Consider the following 21,292-nt stretch of genomic DNA (forward strand, 5'->3'; position numbering starts at 1 on the left):
TTGAAGGTGCAATCTTGTTTTTCTAACCAGATTGTATCAACTGGTGTTTTATTTTTTATATATCTTTGTAATGAGAAATTTTTTACAACATTGAATATGTTACACAAAGTGTTTAAATAGAATTTTACACTATATGAAATTAGATATCAGGAAAAAATTTACTTTGTAACCATTTTTATTTGTGATTATGGCTCAGTATCTCCAGAACAATTTGTGCTAAATAGGATCCTCTAAGCCAAATATAATTGGGACGGGTTTAAAGAATAGATATTAGAATATGTTTTGAACATATATTTTTTATCTGAAATATCTTTCTATCCTACAAATTAGTTTCATCAATCTGTTTTGATAAATGCACTGTAGAAACTTCAAAACATTTACATGGCTTATTCACCATGAAAATTATTGATGTGTGGTATCATAATATAAGAAGGAAGACATAATATTAACGTATCTAATTGGGGAATTGCACTCCTATGATTGCCTACCATTTATACCTATTCTGTGACAGATGTTCATCAGGAAATATCTCCCAATGCAATGACTCCTTCAGTATTATTTACTGCTACATGGCAACTTTAGTTAAAGGAAGATTTTGTGGTACAAATGTCCTTTCTAAAAATGTAGAGAGGTAGAATTCAAAAGATAATCACACGATTAAATTTAGCAAATATATTTCAGTATTATTCATGGGGATTTAATGCTTAATCTTTGTTTTCAGAATTTTTTTTGGCAAGGGTAGATTTTTACTCTACCCTAGAATGTGACATTTGCATACTCAGGAGACATAGGGCCTAGATCCTTTCTCTGAGGTGTATAGAAGTGTCTCAAAAATGCTTGGTCGCCAGAAAATTGTACTGTTTTTACCTTAAGATGGGATTTTTAAAATGTAAAATTAGGGTTTTCAACTGGTAACTCGGAAAGTAATGGCTGTGTCTAAGAAGTATCATTCAAACTTGAACCCCGGACCCTATGGTCTACAGCCAAGTGCTTGAACCATTTCTTTGCTTGGCAGGAAATTGTTTACACCAGTCTTTCTTCAAACAGGTTTCTTTTTCCATAAATTGAAAGGTGAAGTGTTTTGATTTATGGCTGGTATCAGGAAGTATAGCCCTACCATCATGTGCAAGTCTCTCGGCGACTTCCATGTGATACATACTGCAGTCGTCATTTTCTATTTGAAGTGATCCTTGTTTTCATTTCATTCACTACATTGTTTCCTTCCTCAGCTTAATCTTTTACTGATAGTTACAGCTAGGTCAAACTTTGACTTGATTCAATTGGATATAAAGTAACAGTGCTTGCATTTAAGCTAAGATAATTGTTCATCTTCCAGGATACTAAATTTTTTCCTCAATATCTGGGATAAATTCTAAAATAGCCTACTTAAAAAATCTCATAAATATGTTCCTATTTGTCTATTGAGTAATCTAGAGTAAAGTCTGAAATCAAAATTTAAATAATCTTAATTAAGGCACAGGTTGAAATGTTCAAAATGATGATTTGTAATTTGAATCTTTACTTTAATACAAGAATACCTCTTAAGCTGTTTGCAAAGCATTCAACTGCTGTATCATTGTAAGATAATTAATTTGAATGCTCTTTTCTCTAATTTAGTCCAAAATGAGTTTCATCTTGTTTAAAACTCGGCCATAACTTATTTTTTCTAACACTGCTGCATTAAACAAGTGTAATCTTGCATTTCATGTACAAATGTACAGTTCCAGTTTGAATTCAGGTTATTTCTTATAGTTTATATTCTCTCATTTTTTTCTATATTGGTGAAGCTGCAGTTGTTTAAATTTGCATGGAACAGAAGGTATATGAATTTGTTGAAAATATTTGACAATTTCTGAAAATGAGTTGGTGAGTTAAAAGAGTCAGTATGGTACTGAAACCACTATTAAACCATTACTTGCAGGAAATCCATGTCAGGCTTGGTTGCCAGATTAAAATTTTTAGCCTTTATTTAAAAAATCTTTGACATCTCATGGCATAATTAAAAAACAAAAATTTTCTCGATGAAAATTATCACAGTTGATACTTTTTATCTGGAGACATCACTGCCCTTTTAAAATTAAAAAAATTGCAAAATTGATATAAAAAACAATATTCTTGATCAACAGGCATCAAAATAAAGTCAACGTAAGAATTATAAATTTTGTTTCCATGCATTTTTTGTAGCTGAATTCCTTAAAAAAAATCCCTACTTCACCAGCTAACATTTGTATGCCACCGGCTTTGACCTGGTTCTTGATACATGAAGAAAAGTCGCACTTCACCTTTGCCTCTTAAATGTTATGCAAGAGGCTTTGCCCTTTGATGAACACAAAAACATGAGCAATTACCTTGCACCAGAAATGTGATGTGTTACACTTACATAAATGAATCAGATATGCCATGCTGTTGTCTGGTAATCCATGCATTGCCATTCAGTTTCTTATGAGAGCAAGTTTGAATAATTGATGTGAAAAATTTGCATAACAAGTTAACATAAGTATTAAGATTTATATGATGGTAAGGTCAATGAACCATTTTCCAAGTACAGTTGCGGGAGTAATAACTTAATCCTGCCTCCTATATCAACATATAACCTTCCACACTATTTAACCAGATAGAATTCCCATAGCTCACACAAAATATTACTTGTATTGATGAGTATGTCTTTCCTTATCACCACTATCTAGTCACCAGTCATCCAAGCCCATACGCTACCATGATTCAGTTTCATTGATTTATGGTCTGTCTCTCATGGTACACTGATAAGGTTAGGTCTTGGAGTTCTGCAGTAATGTTTTCTTTTTTTTTAGACCATAAGAAAGAGTTGTACCACCACAACTTACAGCAAACTCCTTATCTCTTTATCAATTGTCAGACTGTGGCATGAGTTGGTTTAACTTCTTGCATCAAATTTTATGCATCTTCAGCTGATTATTGCCTTCATGACAAGGGTCTAAACAGAGAGAGATTTACATCAAACCTAACTTTTTGGAGACTAACTTACTTAAACAATATCACTCTTCCCTTGAAAAGTATTACAGACTCTCTAGTACAGACTAATTGTCTTTCAATTTTGTCATGAGAGTCTGGTGCTTTGTCAGTCTAAAATTATTTTCCATAATAGAAAATTTCTTCTCCTTGTCTGGTCACTGAGAACAAACTTCATCAACACCATTGCAATTTTGCTGATGATAACCACAAATTCACATTTATTATCATCCAGACTGGTCTCCATGTAAATCAATGCAGCAAGAACTTCATCTTTACATTCTTAACCTTGGTATATATGTTACAATCTCACTAGCCTATGTCAATAAGGAACAGATTTTATTCTATATTTACCGAGCTTTCATTCATGACTAAATTTTAATTTTATAGGGCATATAATGGTTCATTTCGTTCTTATTGTTTGTTAGTAAGATGAAAGTTTATTTTGAAAATTTCAGTGGATAGGTTGTTGGTATGATAAACTGAACTGCACAGTATTTTTGGAATGAGTGGTTTTTAAATCATGTAACGTGACACTAGCTGTTCATTGATCTTGGTACACTATTTCATTTTAATGGTGATTTATGCCTCTTTAAAATGAGGTTTTTTTTCTTTTGGAGGCTAGGAATGTAGTGTTCAGATTATACTGCTTGAAAAATAATTAGCCACTAAAAAACTTAGTTACAATTCTCAAAGATGTGAAAATATAAATCTCTCTCTCCTTGAAACCCTTTGTCACACTTAGCCACATCAACACCAGACTCCTGCGATGCACCTGAATTGCTTTCAAAAATTAATGTATTTGATTTCTGCTTCATTCCTTTGCATTTGGAAACTATTTCCGAGAAGTAACTAATTATTTCCTAAGGAAATTATTCCCTGCACTTCTATATTGTAAGCACATTACTTTATAGTGACTTTTCTGACCACAAAATCTGCAACCAGCGTGAAAAAAAGATTGATAAGAACAATTAGTACTCGATCATCATTAAACCAATGAGGCATATGGTGTTATGGTCATCCTGTCTGTTGGCCTCCATTAGGACTTGTAATGTATCTTTAAAAAGTCTCCACCTGGGGCACATTCTAGCCAAGTATCAATTGCTGCTCTCTGAGTCATGTTTCAGTTCGCTTGAGTTCTTTTTACCTTGTTGGTGAAAGGAGTTTCTGAAAAGCCCTAATTTATATGTTCCTTTGACTCAATCATAACTCTCAGCCAACTCTGAAACAAGGTAGATACCTGAGAGAGACTCAGCAAAGCCCAGTGGGAAACATTTGGTATGCACTTGGATGATTTTGGGCACTACTGGCAGAGACAGGTTAAACTAAACACTTGGTATTTCATTTCTGTTGAATTCATTCTTTTTTATGTAAACTGCATGCCTAAAAGGCAAGTTCTATTTAGTATGTGTAGTAAGGATTTTAAACATACAGGTACAATTGCTTCTTCGCTTGGGTATTTCCATAAGAACTAACACCTCTGTGCCTTCAGTTTAGATTATGAAGCTCAAATTTTAATGTTTGTTAGCTAATTAAAGCTTTTTAACGGAAACGATTGTGTGTGTCCAACACATTTTGTCATATTCATCAAATGTACCAATATTTTAAAACTGCTTCATTTTAATGATCAGGGAGAGGTGCATTTAACATCTTAACAATTGATGCATCAAACTTATACATACGCATTTAAATTAAGTGCTTATTTCACAAATAAATTTTCATCCCATCTCACAAAAAAATCAACATAATTAAACACACTAAAAGGATAGTTCAGAATGACGATCTTCTTCAGAGAGCATTTACCACCAGGTAAATAGAATGAATCTCAAATAATACCTCTTGCAATGCTTATTTAATTGAAATCATTAAAAAGTACACACATTCATTCAGTAGAGATATAAAAATGTTATATTACATAAATATACTGAAATAATTACAAAACTTTCTTTAGAAAAAATGTCCCTGCTGATGTCACAATAAACAACACCAAGCAAGTTACTTATTTATAGAGGGATTCAAAATATTGATTTCCAACCTGACAACATCTTTAAATATCTTACGTTAAATTACTTTCAGGCAATAGTCTCTTTGAAACAAAATAATAGAATTGGAGGTAAAAGCATCAATTATTTACAAACAATATTTGTAATTATTGAAACAACTAAAAATTAATTAAATACCCACATTTTCATTTGGCTTACAGCTTCTGATATGAAAAGCTTAAAAAGAAATATAGTACAACAATCAAGTGTCGTATGTTTTCCACTGCATAAATAAAATAGGAAAAGTCTCTGTAAAAACAAAATGCATATGCAACTTTCAACCTCACTTATTGAAATTCTAACTGAACCCTGAATGAACACATTGTTTTTGAGAGTTGCATAATTTTATTTCAAAAATGAGACACATAATGTCTTCTCTAATAACCTTAAAATGAAAACCACAAATCCACCCCAAATTGTACTGCTGACAGCAATAATAAAAGCACCCACATTGCACTTAGCGTTATCAATACTGTTACGCTGTCATTGTTCACCACCATTTGCTCCTGAAAATAAAGAGAGGCATTGAATAAAATGTTATTTGAGGATTAAATAGTATTAGAAAATCTGATAACATTTTTTGGGAGCTATTATGAAATGCGGCTGAAAAGAGTTAAGTCCACCATCTCAGATTATTCCCCGCCTTCCAAAAGAATATTACATGTAGTTCCAATTGCTAATAAATAACAAAGCTTTTATGATCCAATATCATGAAATTAAACACTTCTTATTACGATATACCTACAAAGTTTACTGTAGACATTTCAAAGGGCCATTGAATGGAAGTTTTTTTAAAATTTGAATTTTGAACTGGAGCACAAGAACACTTGCCAGTAGCTCAATGAACACAGCTGGAAATTACTTTCTTTCAGACATAACTTTTGTTTCCATTATCATGTATGCTTTTCAACGTGGAGGAAGAAATGGTAAGAGGCATAGGAATGATTGGAAGCAGGAATGAAAGTAGATGAATTGATTGAATCAGATTATTTATGGATGGTCAAACTTAGTTGTTAAGCATCAACAGGATAGCAGTTATTCTGAGCACATTTAAGAACTAGTATGATAGAAATGGGATGACAATCAATCATAGGAAAATGTATACAATTATGAATGAATTCAAATCCTCAGTTAAACATTGAGGGCATTAACTAGAGCAGGTAGAGCACTAAATTTATTTAGAAGTTTTCAACAAATATGGGAAAAACAGTGAATACATTAACTGTAGAATTGTATTAGGCAAAGAAGGTTTTGCAAAGAGTGCTAATTACAGGGACCTTAAATAAAGATATAAAGAAAAATCTGGAGAATACCTTGACATTGAGCATATAAATAGAATTGTAGTTTAGTATGGCTATGGAATTTTATCATTAAAGCAGGAGGATACACACAGATTGGAGGCTTTGATTTGGATCCAGGGAGGGATGGACAAAGTGAAATGAACAGGAATTAAAACAAATTAAGAAGAGATGCGGAAACAATGATTTTGGGAGAAATTTTAAGTAAACAGGAAATGATATCAAGTGGTGAGGAAAAGTACATGCTGGGTGCAGTAAATGGTAATGCCAATGATATAGGGAGTAATGTTGAATAAGTGTGGCAGAGGGAGGAAAAGATTTAGAAATTGAATAGAAAGAAGGCAGGCAAGATATATGCAAGGTAAAAAAAAATGGTTCGTCGCAATGTGTGGTTTCAAAGTACCAAGTTTCATGCTATGCAAGGCTTGGAAATGTGGAACAACTTAGTCCCTGGGTCCATCAGGAACCAACCACAACCAGTACACTAGTGCTTATAATAATTATACACACATTGGATTAGATCACATTCAAACAAAAGTTCTTACCTGATGATCATTGTCTTGACATTAAGGATGATTTTCAAGCATCACCTTAGATATCACTTACTGTCCATATCTTTGTGTTGCAGTCTTGACCAACAGAGACAATCATGTCATTGCTTAACCATGCAAGGCGAGTGATTTGGCTTTGAGGATGGGCATCTGTGAATTTAAACAATTTATTTTAATCAAAAATAGAATTAATGGGCATTGTGAATTTAAACAATTCATTTAAATCAAAAATAGAATTAATAAAGGTTTATCTCCTACTACAAGCAGATGGATGACCAAAATAAACTTATTCTTATGAGAGTGAATTAATTACAATCAAGATGAAGAAGCCACACCATTAAGTATGATTCTAATAATTATACACAATCTACTGATTATTTTATTTTCTCAAATACATATGTTTAATTAATTGCTATCATGTATGCACATTTTTTAACAATAAATTAAGTAGTAAAGTACTTGTTTAAATTTGTGTTTGTGTAACATTTACTTTAATTTGTTAAATTAAAGTAAATGTTACACAAACAGGAACTAGACAGGGTTATAAATAAGATTGCAGAACCTGATAGCAAAATTTTAAAAAGGTATGTTGATAATAATGTGTACAAATTATTAAGTTAACATGGATTTTGGTATTCATACTTACATTATGAACTTATGATAAAATATAATAACAGATTGATAAGATATCACTTATGCAAAAACTTACTTTTGATTATCACATGCTTAGCTGGGCTTTGGACACTCCATATAATAATAGTTGTATCTAAGCTTCCACTAGCTACAAGCAGAGAGTTTGGAGACCAAGCAACAGTGTTGACCCGAGCATTGTGGAAGCCCCATTCTTTGTTATGAGCAAGCTGAAAATAAAATAGTTAATACATTTCATGACAAATGCTATCACACAAATATTAACTTTTTGATGTACAAAACAATATTAATATCATTTATATCAATATTTCTGGAAGAAGAAGTTTAAATTAAACCACCTGACCTTATCAGCAACAAATACTCATTAGATTAATTTTCCATTCATAGTAAATATAATTGGAACGTCGAAATTAAAGCTGCAAAGAAAAAGAGCACTTCTGGGGTATATGAATGCAGTATTGATGTAAGCTTTACGGCATCAATTGGAGTATGTAACAATTGAATCGCTTGGCATAAGTGAATTTCTCTGATTAAAATATCAAGCTAATGTCATTCATTATTGACTTGAATTGTGAAATGACATTTCAAAAAGGATGAAACATGCTAACCTTTTAAACTTAAGTATGTAAATATATTCAGGAGGAAGGCTCCCAAACAGTAATATAATTTTCTGTACCAATTGAAACCAGTTCATGAAAAAATTGAAATTTTAAAATGCTATTACATTTTACAAACATTAACATTACTCACATTTATGACTAAAATTAACATAATTCTTGTATATCACTCGACATAAAGAAATAGAAAATGTTTCCTCCAGCAATTTAAAAATGACTGCTGCTAAAACCATAAGACATTGCTAATACTTGTTGAATATTTTGAGGTTATAAATACTTGAAAAATAATAATTAATTTCTTACATCTGTATACATGCAACATGAGGGGAAATTCACATATCCCATGCTTTCATACAAAATCTGCCATTAGAAATATGAATAAAGACATTCTATTACAACACAATGCAAGTTAGCAAAATAACACCTATTATGATAATATAAAGTTTTCCTTAGCATGCAGCTGACATACCACCACTATCATCAACATCATTAGATGAAAAAAATTGCTTCCCTACTTGAATGTTACTCCTATTTTACACATGTACAAGGTATACTTCGCCAACATTTGACGATAGAGCAACTGAGATTTATGAAAAATGTCATTCGTTTCCAATTTACCTAGTGTCTAGTTTCATGAAAAATTGTCTGCAACACCTTCAGCCAAAATCAGGAAATTTCCCTGTATCTTGGTAGTGCTCTAGGTACTATTTCTCCACTGAGTAAAACTTTTTTTGTAAGCTAGTTTTAGAAGTTAACCAGTAAGAAAGTGAAAACATTCAAGAGGCAAAAATGAATCTCACAAACAGCCAACGTAATGTTGTGCAATATCACATGATTTGGGAGAAAATCGCATTAATTATCTAGATGAGAGTCAATGACCTTGAAATCAGCGGTGATAACTAATGAAGGTTATGTCGTCTTTCAAATCATAGTTACAAATAATATCACATAAACGGGGAATTCAATCTCAGTAGCACTATTTGTTTTACTCCGATACATTTATACATTTGAAAGGATTCATCAGCGAATAGGAAATTATTTTCTAAAAAACATTAGCGAATTGACGATTTCTTCAGGGCTGGTGATGAATTGGTTGAGTAACGCGCGCTTCTACAAAAATCATGCTCCCGCCAATGGGCTGCCGATAACACTAGACGGACAACGCGTGATCTACTTTCCTATTACGGTCAATTTCTATTACAGCAGAAAGTATGCCATGCATGGCACACTAGTGCAGCCATTGAACATTTATGGCCAAGTAGTAGTACATGTTCATGCTTGTCCCGAGAATATCAGCGGAATGGAGAGTGAAAGAAAAGCGAAGGCATGACCGCGGTAAATAAATAGTTAACGATATTCACCACAAGGTTGGACAATAATTCGTTACTGTTTCGTTAACATCACAGATGAATTCAAAAGCGCTTGAGAAAAATATTTCACTGAGTTTCCAGAGGTTATGAAAAAGTAAACGTAGTTTGACTCTATACTCAATGGATCTCACCACTGAATTCATGGAATATTATTGAACATTTCGAACTGTGGGAGATATTCTTTCTAAGACATCAGCTTCATGCGATTTATTTTCTTGTCCTATCTCAGTCACATGCATTCCTGGCTATCCTAAACCCACTTTGTAACTAAAAATAACCTGTGCCAGGGCTCTTTCCCCCCCCCCCAGAAAAAATACGCCGCGTCCCTTCAACTACAAAGCTTTCCAAATTCTGAATAAAACAACAAAGGCATGAGAAATTTAAGGTAGGCTAATGGCTGGCGGGATGTGAGAACGTTGAATTTCCTCAGCTTTATTTTAATGATTGATTCTTCAATGAATGTCGAGGTTTAACAGCCTTCTTCCGTATCACAAATTAAGCCCCGTTCGGAACGAAAACGACTGAATTAGCCATGCACCGATTATTTGCTGTTATGAAAGGGAAAACTATTATAGCAATATTTTCTTGGTTTTTAATGAAGCTTTAACGCAGTCTTATGGGCAGGAAGATATGGACGCGGTTTTATGTACCTAAAATGCATCTACAGTATATTAAATGAAAAATACGATGTATCTTTCCACTGTCCTTTATTCACGTACAACCGGTTTCAACGCTCAAGCGTCATCAATTTAATTGAAATGAATTTCCACAAAGTTGAGCCGGGAACAATTGAATATCTACAGTATATACCTGGATACATTTATACAAGTCTATGAAATTTCTTAACCATGGTTCTTATAATCATCTATGCATCAAAATGTATACCATATTAATGGCACGCTAATAAAAACTTTTCCATTGCCTATACTTTCCATATGCCGGCTTCTGATGACATGTATTACCCCTGTTGTTAATTCTCATCAGGTTGAAAAGCTAAGGTATTATATTATGGCACAACTGTCCATTATATAACAAACTACAAAAAGCCGCTGTCATGCAATGCATAAACAGTATTTTCAAGGCAGTACAAAAATTACATTGAAATCAACAACATTATAAATACTCACTTCTTTCTTCAGGTCCAAATTGTTAGAGGATAGAAGTGAAATCCAACAATTTAATGCAACTAAGACGGGATCATTGATAGAATATATGACAGGCACAAGTTATACTACATTCATTTGATGCTGAGTGAATAGGTTAGTTAACAGTGAGACCCACATGAAATTCATCAGTTAATTTAACATAAATATAAACAAATCTCAAGTGTTTTGTTAATTTAAAACCCAATATTTAGGGGCTTTTTTAACATTTGATCTTAATAAGGCTAAGTTCACTACATATACAATATCTCCATTGAATATTTCAAATCCAAAATCGCCAGCTTCTTGCTTTAATTTGAGCAATTCATACATTTACAAACAAGATGCCTTTCTAACCTGATATTCAGGAACTTTGTAGAGGATCACTTTTCTGTTAGCATCACAAGCAACAAGATATGCTCCATCAGGTGAATATGCACAGTCAGTTACTGGTCCCAAGTGCTCCAACTCTGTCTTTGGACTTAAACTTGTGCCAACTAAACAGTAGATGTGGACCTAAAACAAAGAGTAATAATTAAAAAATTGGACATGCTGTTTTCTTCTAATGGAGACTTTCAAACTCAATGACTTGACGTTTACTGCATTTTTAAATCAGGAAAAATCATGTTACATGAAATGGATAAAGAATTATAACAAGTGCAACAACTTGTCACAATTATTATATTCTTACCTTATTATCTCCTGTTCCACCTACAGCTACATCTGGATGCTCTGGGTTCATGGACACACAAGATGGTTCAAAATCTACAGGAAAACTAGATGCCTTTCTTCCATCTTGCAACGTGGCAATCTATGGTCAGAAAATTTTCAAATTAAATATTCTCTGACAGTAACAAACCAACCACAGTGGTCAATCGGGAGGTCAATTTTAAAGGTGAGGGTAGAGATCACCCAGTACTAATTCCAATTGCATGTGAAAATTCATACATCAGAGTAGGGAAGCTAGTTCCCATCCCTGCGCCACCTATGGTTTCCCATGTGGCACCTGGAAAATTATATAGCTTGGATGAAGGTCAGGGTGCCCAGAGGCAACATCCAAAGTTGGTGAGGGTAAAGAAAGAAACTTTGCACTTTCACATGGAGATTTAATATTTCACGCCCATGGTTTCGACGCTACTCATCACCACCTGATGATGATGTGCAGCATCGAAACCATGGTCATGAAATATTAAATCTTTATGAGAAAGTGCAAAGTTTCTTTCCTTACCCTCATCATGAAGGAATAACACAAAGTTAAACCTGAAAATGATGTTTTTCCAAAATTGAATCTAGGCCCCACTACTCTGCCCACTGAACCACCTCACTACCTTTTTTTGATAGCAACAGCATTTAATAATTTTTCCGTTTTCCTTGGATTTCCTCGAGCAAATACATCTAATCTCCCACCATATTTAAAATTCAAGTTTGTCTTCCTATCTTATCAACTTATTTACTTCATTCTTCTCTATTCTCTCATTGCAAAGCCATTTAATATCTGATCATCCTTTTGATTATAACCTCGGGTTAAGATTATGCTACATATTAATGCCTAGTAGTTTTTCTTTTATGTCTTTACCTAACATACTTTTTGTCAAACTTCTCCTCTCTACTAATTCTTAAACGGTTAATTCAATTCCTTCTGCAAGATCCTAATGACCGAACCCATTTTCCTCCAATATATACGTCAAATATGCCATTCACTAATACATGCCCTCTTACAAGTCTAGAAATGACATTCCTGAAAATTTGTTACGAAAATCAACATTTTAAAACCATAAAAATATAATTACCTACTGCAGTGACAACTATTTTATAGCTGCATTAAAAATAATTTCTGCTCAAGAAGTAATTCTCTGATTAATAGCATGCCTCAATTTTCCCTATCCCTAATTTACAGATATACAATCCTTCCATCCATTAGATATTCTTCTGCATGATAAATGAATTTTTTCCCAATCAATTTTAAAATTTAATGAGATTAGTCTATATTCATGAAAATATATGCCAATAAAGTAATTGCAATAAAATTTATGAAGGTCAGTGACATGAGAGACATTATGATCGTAGAAAAAGATTTTAAAGTTTACCTTAGCTGAAATCATCTAAAGTATATTTTGAAAGTTTCACATTTAAATATGATAATTACACAATATTTACTCATTATTAACAGTATCTAAATAAACTCATTCATGGCACCCCAGTTTTACATTTTACTCTCTTGAAACCCAAATTTTTTTTGACGAAAAGCCAACAGAGCCAAGCATAAGGACAAATATTTGAAACCCCTATTCCTATGTTACATGCATAGGAGAATTCCCTCAATTGAAAGGGACATGAAGACAAACTAGCCCAGCCAAAAAATGTTGCTGCAATGTAACCCAACAAAAATTTCATTCAATGAAGGGTCAACATTTATGACTACTAATATTTTTGTAAGTTTTCTTGGTTTTGAAATATAACATTAAGCACTCAATGGTGCCATGTAAATCACTAACACTGTCCATAGAGAATTAAGTTGTCCAATAACTTTAAATTCAGATTTCCTTTTGCATGCTGAAACTAAAGCCTTGACTGATGAGAAAGATTCAACAGATATAGGTACAAAGGTTTATGGAAGATGAATGAATGCAATCACCTCATTCATGACCTTACCTCAGTGACTGAAGCTGTAACTATCAGATCACCCTTGACATCCATTCCCCTTGGTTGAGATGCTAACTTGATATCAGTTCTCAAATATGACTGCTGTTCAGCACTAAATTCACGAACAGCATCGTCTATCCCACATGTGAATACTGAATCTCCAACGGCTCTCATTCCATTTATCTGGTTTCCATGACCATCACCAGAAACTCTCTCATTTTCTCCTGCAATAATTAAATATAATTACACACCCAACATAAATGGAAATATAATAAACCTAATTATTTAAACCCATACAAACATGAGCAAACGTTTTAATCAGAAAGGTACAATTTTGCTCATTATTTATTATCTCACATCGCACATTTTTGCCTTAAATTAAGCTTAGTCAAACAAAACTCAAAACGCCATTTGTAAGACAAGTAGAAGGAGGGAAATTAATATTTCTATCAATTGAAAATTATTTCAATTGAAGATTATTTCACATCCTCACAAGAAAAAAAACTTTCAGTAAAAATAATTTTCCACCCCTTTCATATCATCTAAAACCTATATATCCATTCCTTTCTCTCCCCCAGTTGCCCAAGATACAGGTTTCTATCATTGTCCTTGACTTTAAACTACCTCTTGATATCTCCTCAATCTTCATTTTCCACCTTCTTTGAATATCTCCTCTTCCCCATTAACAAAGCTTCATCTTTATGCATATATAAGATTCCCATTCTTCTTCAAGCTAACATTTGAAAAGCCTTCAATTAGAACTCATTCCTTTTCCTCAGTGATGATGATTGCTCCTAGAATGGCCATATGCGCCATATACAAGGGTTGGTAGCATATGAAAACTTGTCAATAAATGCACCTGTACCACAGTGAAGTGGTAGCAAATGTACATTAAAAATTAATGAAGAAAGCAAAAGGAGACCATTTCAAACTATTTTTCCTATGCATCAATAAAATTAAGATGAGTGGAACCAGAATAAAATCCTGGCAAAAACGTCCACAATGGGGTGTCATACCTTCAGTTAACACACAAAATCCTGATTTATTTCCCAATTTAACAATAGGGAAATGACGGCAAAGAGAAGAGTAGCAACTGTTAAAACTGAGTTTTGGAAATGCCAAGTTGACAAGTGCTTAGAAAACCTAGAGTATGCTTGGAGACAAAGTAGAAGAAAAGATGTTACATTTGTGTAAAGTAAAATGACATGGCAGCAGAGATTTTTGGAGTAAATGTCATACAAATTATTTATATCTGAAAGGTCGGGCCAACATTGAATAGCTGAACACAGAATACAAAATAGGGAAAAAGAGTATCGATTTTAGAGCATGCAACTAATAGATTGTTTGTGGGGCTAGAACAGTAGTGATAATCTAGCATACCTGCCCACAAGTATTATCATTTTCAAATATCTTTATGCATGGCCCTTCATGTGCGCTCTGATCCAATCAGACAGCTTAGACTGCTAGGAGATAGGGGCAAGATTGACAGATTTAGCTCAACATTGCCACGGGCACTCCATTTGAGATGCACGTGGTGTCAATTTAGCAATTTTCCACATTTTTACTACTGCTTGATTATGTACTTTGCATAATATTCCATGGAAATCTCATGAGGAAGCAACTTTGTGGTCAAATGAGAAATCAGCCGAGGTCACCAGGTCAATCCAATGGCGAAGGAAGGAAGAGAGAATGGAAATGAAAGGGATGCATAAAAATAAGAAAGTGAAAGAAGCACAGAAAACATAGGAATAAACAGAAGAAGCACTAGGGAAAATCAAGCAAACAAAGGTGACTGATTCACTGCATTAGTAATCTACTACACTGACTTTGCGATTACGATGTGATTTAAATTATCAAACAGCCATTTATTTAAATTACTTTAATATTTATTACCTGTAGCAGAGTTCCAAGTGGTAATGAAACCATCATGAGAGCCAGTGTATATTGTTTTTCTATCGGGACTGAGAGTTAATACTGTAATGGGTTTATTGTGGCCCTGAAATAAAAAATACATGATTTAGCCATTGATTATAGGACCCTTACATTTGATCAAAATGTTATTTGATATATCTTTCCCTGGAATTCTTACATGAAGAAATCCATGCCTGAAGCTACATCATGGAACCCATGGCTACAGAATTCTCTTTATTAAAAATCTCAATTGCTAAGAAAAATAAAAATACTTTTTTCCTTTCAATTCTTCCCCATTATCACCGGTATCGGTTGATTGGTGAATTAATTTGTAGCAACTCTACAAACTATCCTGTCCCCTTTCAATCTGTATTCCCTCATAGCTCCTTGCAACAACATTTTCCACTGCCTGTATCATGTAGTTTATCCTAGGCTCTCTCTATAATTCTTCCTGTTCATGTTTCATTCAATTATGCAATACCTCCAGTAAACTATTCCAACTCAAGATATCTTCAATCAATATTCCTCTCATTTTCTTCAGCATCATCAATCGGCTTCTCTCTTTACCCATGCTGCAAAGTAATTCTTCAATTGTCACTTATGCTATTTTCAGCAATCTTCCACACCACCACATCTCCATCACTCCCATCCTTCTTTTCTCTGCTACGGGCCAAGTCTCATATCCAGAGAAAAGTAGACTCCACAAGAAACTCCAATTACTAATGTCGGTGAAAAGTTCTCTTTGCCATAAGAAGGCACCACTTCTTATATAAATTTACCTTCACCATTCCTATTCTGCTTATTATATCCCTCTTGCTTCTTCCATCATTTAAGATCCTGCTGCTTAGATAGAAAAACACTTTCACAGCCCTTGTTCCATTGTGTTTTTTCCTAACATTAGATATTTTTTGCCCTTCGTCAACTGCAGACTATTACCTTGGTTTTTAACCATTTTATCTTGAGTTTTTATTTTTCCCTTCTCCATAATTGCTGAAATCATTCTGAAGTCTTCTTCCTTTTCTTCCAACACAGTTTGGTCATTCAAAAGTCACAGCATACTTATTCACTCTCCATAAATGCATACACCATCCGTCATATTTTCTTTAAACTTGTTAATTGCCTTCTCAGGAGAGAAAAATTTCAATGGCAATAATGAGCACCCCAGCATTACACCTTTTATATTTTATCTTCTCCCCTGTTTTCACTGCATCTAATCACTCATGTCTGATCTCAACAAAGATTGTTTCCTCTCATTGATTTTATTTAAGCTTCACTTAATACTGTTTAATTACCATGACTTAGGTTTTTATATTTTATGCTGCCTTAATCAGGAGTTAAGTGAAGTTTAACCAGTGATAAAGAATAACTGCTAAAAATTATTTGATCCATAATAAATCAATTATGTATTTTCTTCGTGGATCTCAGCACATTTCTCTACTAATTTACAATTTGATACATAGCTGTACATTGCAAGCTAATACAGCATTTCCTTGATTGATATTATTTAAGTGAACAACACTTAACTATGTTAATTTGAAATACCTGAGCACACTTTTACTAAAAAGAATAATGCCAAGTATATATATATATATCTTTAAAATGCAGTCCCATTTTCATAATAATTTTAAATTGGCAAAATATAAGTATTCATTGCACTTACCTAAATAATTCTAATTATCTATTGCACTTACCTTAATAATTCTAATAGGTTTAGCAGGGTTGTTCACATCCAAGTAATTAATGAAGCCACTGAGTGAAAGACTAAGAAGATGCTGACCTTGCCATAGGCAAGAAACCTGTAAATTAATATATTGTCAGGGTTAGGGAAAATAAAAAAGTGAATAGTTCTCAAACCCATGAATATATCTTCGTTCGTTAACATTAGCCTTTCTAAGCTATGGAATTTTGAGACTGGAACACAAGAATTTCACAGGTCTCCTATTATTGTCAATATTTACAAACAAAATATTAGTTGTGGTCCTGGAATTTTATGGAAAATTACTCCCCAACATAGACACTATTGATGTTCATTTTCTACCTAAATCATTCCTTACCTGTTGATCTTCGACTTGACCTCCCATCATGAATTCGGAGATCAATGACTTAGTTTCAACATCCCACAACCTACATGTTTTATCACCAGAAGCAGTAAGAAGCTGAGTTCCATCTGGTTTCCACCCGACCTGCAAAAAACAATATTTTTTCAAATATTCACTGTTAATTATTTTAAATAACTTTTAAGAATCTCAAATGAAAATTACTTACTGCATACACTCCTCCCTTATGAGCAGGGGAACCTATTTCACCAATCAAGTCGGCAGTGTCTCCAGCATACATGAAAACCTTACCATCAAATCCAGCAGATGCAAACAGATTGCCAGCGGGAGAATAGCGAACTGCTTGGACAAAGCGAGTATGCTCCTACGACAGAATCAAAAGATAAAAAATTCTTGTCAGATTGAATTGCAGTAGTTTGAAGTTCATCAAGCAGTAAAAAAATTATTAAACTTATCCACTACTGGAAACCTTCAGCTTCTAAAAAAAAAGAGTAACTAATCTATACCATATTTCAAGAAAAGCTTCACAGCATTTCCGTACTCCAAAGATATGGGCTCCAACCTATAGCCATAAATTTGACAACATTTTGATACTCATTTTGAATGTTGATTGAATCAACTGCTTTGAAAACTGATTTTGTGGAGAATGAATAAGCACAGGTTTTTTAGCGATTTTTTGGACATTGAGTGAATGCAAGCAAATTTGGATAATTAATGACAATTAGGATAAATCTTTGTCAGTCAGTACCAGCCAAGATAAATATTTGCTGGACCAAAGAACTAACCACTTTAATAAGCCCAACAACATTGCATGGCACAAAATACCGTAAATGGATACACTACAATAAACCATTCTTAAACTCTAATTGCCCTCTGGCTCCTTTTAATGTTTCAAACATGCTAATCTTTTTCCTCCTCTTTCCCATCTACCCCTAAATTCAGATATCATTTGCAATCTTAAAGATGGATTGGGACCAAAAATTCTTTGAACTTGTATAGCCATGCATTCTGCCTACATCTATTGCAGCCTTGTTCAATGCAAAGGCATGGACAAAGCAAACTTGCAGAGTGCATAAATCGGAGCATTCTTATTTTGCTGGAAGTTCTGTGGAAAGCCAATATTTCAAAAACTTTTTGACTGATATATTACTCAGTACTTGTACTATACTGGATATTCCAGGGTGCAAAACAGTAAAACCTTGAATTCTCCTAGTAATATTCTTATCTTAGAATTCAACGTTCTAAGAGACCATTATTGCTGGTATTTTCGCAGGTGTAAAAGTAATAATTTCTTTCTATAACAGGAAAAGTATGCACAAAGAACTATGTGATTATGATAACAGATGGTGCCTACAAAAGAGCTTCACACAAATTTAACTGATGAGGAGCAGTTACTCTTCCATCTCTTTCTTACAAGGGAGCTCTCCATTCAAATATACACCCGATCAAGGGAGCTCTCCATGCAAATATACACCCGATCACTCTCCAATGTTCAACAACTTTGATTCACTCTAAAGAAATTCACCAGCTTCCCTCTTGTTTTCTAATGGATGGAAATTTTTTCACAGGTGACATTACATTTATACATGGTTACACACCATATTATACAAAAGTATAAATATTGAAAGTAGTAAAAAATATGTATTATTAATACCAAAATAACTCTTTAAGAGTGAATAGCATTTTCTGAGTGGACTCATTCAACATTTATTATGTTGGAGTTCCATGAAAACTATTATACATATATGCCATGTACAAATTTATTGCATACCATGAAGTATTAGACTTCAGTTATGATTATCTCAATAGTTTCAGCCTCAACTTTGTGGAAGTTCATTTTAATAAATGAAAAAAAAAACTTTGTTCCAATCCACTACTAGTTGTACCTGAAATAAAGTGGTGGATTGGAACAAAGTTTTTCTTTTTCATTTATTTCAGTTATGATAATCACAGTTCTGGAAAAGCAAGGTATGTCTAGACCTTTCAAAAATGCATGAATAGAAGTAGTACTTGGTAGAGGTTTAAAAAAACACCTTCCAAGGATTAACTGTGGATTTCTTGTAATATTTTATCAAGGTTTCAATTTTCAATTACTGTGGCTGAGTTATTTATCCGAGATTAATGTATGCATTCCATGTCTTGCAGATATTTGTTTCTCCGGCAATGGCTAAATGGTCAAAATGTATAGTTTTCAATTTTTACGACTAAATGTTTTAATGTGATTAACTCCATTATTTATAGGCCTCATTGAAACACATGGGAACAAGGAATGACCAAATTTAGAGACAATTATATTTCAGGAAATTAAGTAATTTTTGAAAACCAAATTGAACCTTTAAAGAATTCAATTCTAATTGAATACACAGTGATTAAAAACACATTGAAGCACACAAACAAAAAGGTTAGTTCATGTATTAAATTTCCCCTCTTCTGGAATGATTGATCCTTGACTTAATTTTTTCTGTGTGCTACCATAAAATTAATAATTAACAAGTAACTTCTACCACATTGGAAGGTTTTTTAGAAGATTAGAGGTTTCATTAATACATATTCAATTCAGTGGTCAAATGTTACATGTGACAATGTAATGTCCACATAGATTGATAAACATCTTCATTCAGGCGAAATATCGAATTAGGGACATATGGCAGCAAAGATAGGATAGAAAAACATGAAAATATAATAACCTGTTTGGTCTTTTTGAACTTGAATGGTGGTCCTTCAAAAATTCCAATTGTATTATCTTCACTGCCAGTGATAATCCTGAATGGCCTTGCTGGTCTAAAATCACATGAATTGATAGGCTTGGATTGACCAGATATTTCCCCCACCGATGTACCCGTGTCAGACATGAATACATGCCCAAACCTAAAAAAATAGAGTTAATTACATTTAAAAGATTACAATAACAGAAGTACAACATAAATTTCTGGATAATGACTCACCTCTCTCTCCCCTCACCAACAACTACCATTCTTTGACTATCAGGAGACCATGATATATCTTTGATTGGGCCCCCGATTGGTTGGAATTCATTTTTCATCAAGTGCTCCTGATTGACTGTATCCCATATTCGTACTTTTCCGGATTGATCTAAAGGGAAATGAGGTTTAAAATGATTGGTGATGATGAAGTGACTCCATTGAAGCAGATATGCTACATTAGAAAAAATAGCAGTTGTCTTACCTCCCGACGCTATATAGAATCCACTTGGAGAGTACTTAGCGACATTGACAGCACAGGAGTGTTCTGTGTATATGTCAGATATTGCAGGATTCTAAAACAATTCCAAGAAATGATTCATGTGCTTTGTACTTTAAAATCTAATTATCGATGAATTATGCGATATCAACCGTTCATAATTCCGAATTTACTAACCTCAATGTTCCGGATGATGACACTGTTTCCGTTTGTGTAGAGAAAATTTTTTCCTTTAGGATCCCCGCCCAAAACTATAGGTTGTCCCCGGTGTGTTCTTGGCAAGGTAGCAAAAATGTACGCTAGATTGTTAAACAAAAAATTTATATAAGAATGACTTCAGGCAACGAAAGAAATTTTCACTATAACTACTCAGAGGAAATAGTGCCTATCAAATCTTTCGAGGCCGACGGGGTGATTCATACCATAATCAGGTTATACTACATCTGTTTCGCTACATAGATTATAACCGGCAGTTACTAAACCTCGGATTATAAAAGAGAAAGTAGAACGCTTTGCTTTTTCTGAAATACGATTATTCTATTAAACGGAGTTACTCTATGCATGAGAGAAGTCATAACCTTCTTTGATCAGCATAATAAGATATTCTGCAAAGCATATCGTATACATATAAACATGGACACATTATAATTAGTTTAAAGACGATGTTTTGACGACACTCACTGTTTTTATAAGACATATCTGAAGAACACACTTAGCCGGCTGACACCCTACTTATCCCGACAGATCTCGACGCCCACTGCCTATTTGACACGCAAGGTCTCCTTCCCTTATTTGGAACTCCGAATAGAATTTCACCTCCA

The 21,292-nt window shown here is 33.6% G+C and overlaps 1 protein-coding gene across 2 annotated transcripts; it reads right to left on the reverse strand.

Annotated features, from left to right (window-relative positions):
• Window positions 1-4,829: 4,829 nt before the first annotated feature.
• flr (actin-interacting protein 1 flr) lies at window positions 4,830-21,265 on the reverse strand. Of its 2 annotated transcripts, XM_071592400.1 has the most exons (15): window positions 21,153-21,265; window positions 20,649-20,770; window positions 20,457-20,547; window positions 20,216-20,363; window positions 19,958-20,138; window positions 17,479-17,634; window positions 17,268-17,396; window positions 16,905-17,009; window positions 15,196-15,298; window positions 13,312-13,526; window positions 11,351-11,470; window positions 11,017-11,175; window positions 7,589-7,739; window positions 6,874-7,029; window positions 4,830-5,536 (listed from the first exon to the last, which is right to left on the reverse strand). In XM_071592400.1, exons 1-14 carry the CDS (start codon window positions 21,166-21,168, stop codon window positions 6,920-6,922), a joined length of 1,806 nt encoding a protein of 601 aa, XP_071448501.1. In that variant the 5' UTR covers window positions 21,169-21,265; the 3' UTR covers window positions 4,830-5,536; window positions 6,874-6,919. The 2 variants fall into 2 exon arrangements, with proteins under 2 accessions (XP_071448501.1, XP_071448502.1); XM_071592401.1 differs by lacking the exon at window positions 4,830-5,536 and having other exon boundaries at window positions 6,873-7,029.
• Window positions 21,266-21,292: the final 27 nt, after the last annotated feature.

Source organism: Hetaerina americana, unplaced genomic scaffold (genome assembly GCF_022747635.1).
Source record: "Hetaerina americana unplaced genomic scaffold, ioHetAmer1.1.p SCAF_5, whole genome shotgun sequence".
NCBI lineage: Eukaryota > Metazoa > Arthropoda > Insecta > Odonata > Calopterygidae > Hetaerina > Hetaerina americana.

Excerpts from the sequence above, each read along its gene's own strand:
- flr (XM_071592400.1), bottom strand. Across the intron at positions 17,635-19,957 it reads AGTTCAAAAAGACCAAACAG|GAGCATACTCGCTTTGTCCA; the intron begins GTTATTATATTT and ends ATTCTGTCGTAG. Across the intron at positions 17,397-17,478 it reads ATAAGGGAGGAGTGTATGCA|GTCGGGTGGAAACCAGATGG; the intron begins GTAAGTAATTTT and ends TGTTTTTTGCAG.